The sequence below is a fragment of the Entamoeba nuttalli genome (assembly GCF_000257125.1).
Source record: "Entamoeba nuttalli P19 unplaced genomic scaffold asmbl_2533, whole genome shotgun sequence".
Lineage (NCBI taxonomy): Eukaryota > Evosea > Mastigamoebida > Endamoebidae > Entamoeba > Entamoeba nuttalli.
The window spans coordinates 1-2,668 of NW_008575399.1; the positions used below are offsets into that span (position 1 = coordinate 1).

The 2,668-nt window shown below is 22.3% G+C and overlaps 1 protein-coding gene across 1 annotated transcript; it reads right to left on the bottom strand.

Annotated features, from left to right (window-relative positions):
• Positions 1-1,247: 1,247 nt before the first annotated feature.
• Positions 1,248-1,526, bottom strand: ENU1_030930 (nonpathogenic pore-forming peptide precursor, putative; the record flags this gene model as incomplete). The annotated part of the gene is made up of 1 exon (XM_008857298.1): positions 1,248-1,526. One exon carries the CDS (start codon positions 1,524-1,526, stop codon positions 1,248-1,250), a length of 279 nt encoding a protein of 92 aa, XP_008855520.1.
• Between the last annotated feature and the right edge of the window lie 1,142 nt (positions 1,527-2,668).

Sequence of the window (2,668 nt, forward strand, 5' to 3'; positions counted from 1 at the left end):
TTGCTTTTGCTTATTAGCCTTTCCAGACATCAACCTGCAATTTGACAAAACCCTTTCAAGTTCTACTGTGCTTTGGGGTTTAGTTTTTTTCTAATTCTTAAATTATTCTTTTTAGTTATTTTTATCTCTTTATGAATTTGTTTTGTATCATATTTTAATTATTTTTTTATTATTTTTTAATAACACAATTTTATCAACATGAAAATTGTTATAATAAAAATAATTGATTTAAAACAAAGAAATTATTATTTTCCTTTCTTTGTAATAATCTTTAACACAAATTAATTTTTTGTTATATTCAAAAACACACCTCCATAACCGACAATGAATAAATAAAGTAATGGTGTTAAAGACTGAATAAGTGAATTTTTCATTTATTTTTTTAAATTATTCTTTAAATGTTTAATGTTAATTATTTTAAATTATATTAGTTGTTATCCTTACATTAGTTCTTTTCTAGAGATTGGATAATCCTTTTATTATTGAAATAGACCAACCTTATTTTAGTTATAGGCAATTATATTTTTATTATGTTTACTATCACTAATAAATAAATTATTTCTTTGTTATTTTTAAATTGAATAAGTTTCATTTGAAATGTATTTTAATCAACTATTAATATAACTTAATAAGTATTTTATTGTGAGTTATATTAATGGGTTATAATAATATTAGGTTCTATTTATTCATTATATTTTTAAATTCCTTGTTATTGTTCTAGTACATTTTTTGAGTTTAAATGAAAGTCTTTATGAAATTTATTAAATGAGTTTATACTAGAACAAATTTAATAATATATATTAACCATATTTTATATTAGACTAGTATGAAGTATAACTATTATCGTTCTTTTATACTTTATTATTTAAACAAATGTATTATAATCTTTATTAATTTATTAAAAATTTAATCTATCTTATCATCATATTAAAACTTTGATGATTGATAATAGCAGAATTGAATTGGTATTTGTTTATATAAATTAAAAATATCTGAAATATAACCATCTACATTCTTTAATTAAAATTAATTTACTTTAAATTATCAATTAGTAATATATTTGTTATTACACATATATTAAATAGCATATAAATGTATCTATCTTTTAAGAATAAAAGAATATTAATATAGTCTAAATCAAATTAAAAAAAGAAGTAAATATATAAAAAGTATTTTATTTTTAAAAGGTATTATTATTAAATTAAAAAAAATATTATTACAAAGAATGAATTAATCAATTCAAATGATTAGCAAGCGTTCATTTGAGCACAAATTGCGTTAGGATCGACTTTACTTTGAATAAGATCAATAAGTTTATCAAGTCCAAATGAAAGAAGTTTTTCACAGAGCTGAGCAATAAATCCATCAGCCTTACCACAAAGATCATCAATATAATTTCTTACTCTATCAGCACCTTTATTTACGATGAGGCCATCAAGGGTATTAACAAGTCCAATACAAAGGTTGCAAATAATTGGTCCAGCAACTGCAAAAGAAATTAATAAGACAATAAGAAATGCTCTCATTTGATTGATAAGTGTTTACTTTTTTATTAAAGATGGTTTAAATATGATAAATAAACAAATTCCAATTATTGACATAACTCAATTCTGTGATAGTCTATTTCTAGTTAGTTCAGCATTAGTTTAAGTCTTTCCAATTCTTTTATTTATTGTATTAAATATATTATTTGAGTTTTCTTCTGAATTGAATTTTCTCTCATCACAGTAACATAAATGAACTTTTAGTAATAAATTGCATTGAACATTACTCCTTTTGTTCAAAGAAAAAAATACGCTAATTCTTTCTTATACTCATTATAAGACAATTTATCAACACAAAAAGTGTCAGAACATTAAAAGAATAAGTATTTCGAGAAGAATATTCTTCTCCCAAGATTAGTTAATTCACATTATTAATTTAAGGACTAACAAATATTTAGAAGAATAAACCAAAGTTTATCTATTATTAACTTGTTTGAGACAAAGAAAATTGTTTGTTATCTAATGAAAATAATAGTCTTTTTAAACAAAAATGAATAACAATTTAAAAAAAAGAACATAAAATAAGAAAAGTAAAAAAACTTATTATTAATGAGTTTAAGACAAAGAAGAATTGTAATTACAAATTCTTAAGTTATAGTTACCCTTTATAATTTAAATAACACCACATGCTTTTCTTTGTGGTTTATTTTTCTTCACATCATACGAATGTTTGAAAGTGTTATTAAGGTCAGTAACAGTAAATGTAGATCCATCTACTGGGTAATGAACAATTATTTCATTTCCAACAATTACAATTTTATCAAATTTATCAGTAACTGCAGCATTACAGTCTTCAGTTAGATAAATCTTCTTTGAATATTTATTCATTAAAGAAACGGCAGGTTCAGTTGGATGTTTATAAAGATTACCATGACCACATGAAATTAATGAAACTGTTGGTTTAAGAACTCCTAACCATTCAGCATTATTAGAATGTTCTGATCCATGATGATTAGCCTTATATAAATCTACTTCTCCAACAACATCTTTATATGAAGATTCAACATTATGATAAAGATAACCAAATCTAGAACTATTGTCTTGTCCATCTAAATCACCAGAAGTAGAATAAACAAAATCTCCTAATTGAATTCTTAAAGAAATAGAATAATCATTTTCACTTG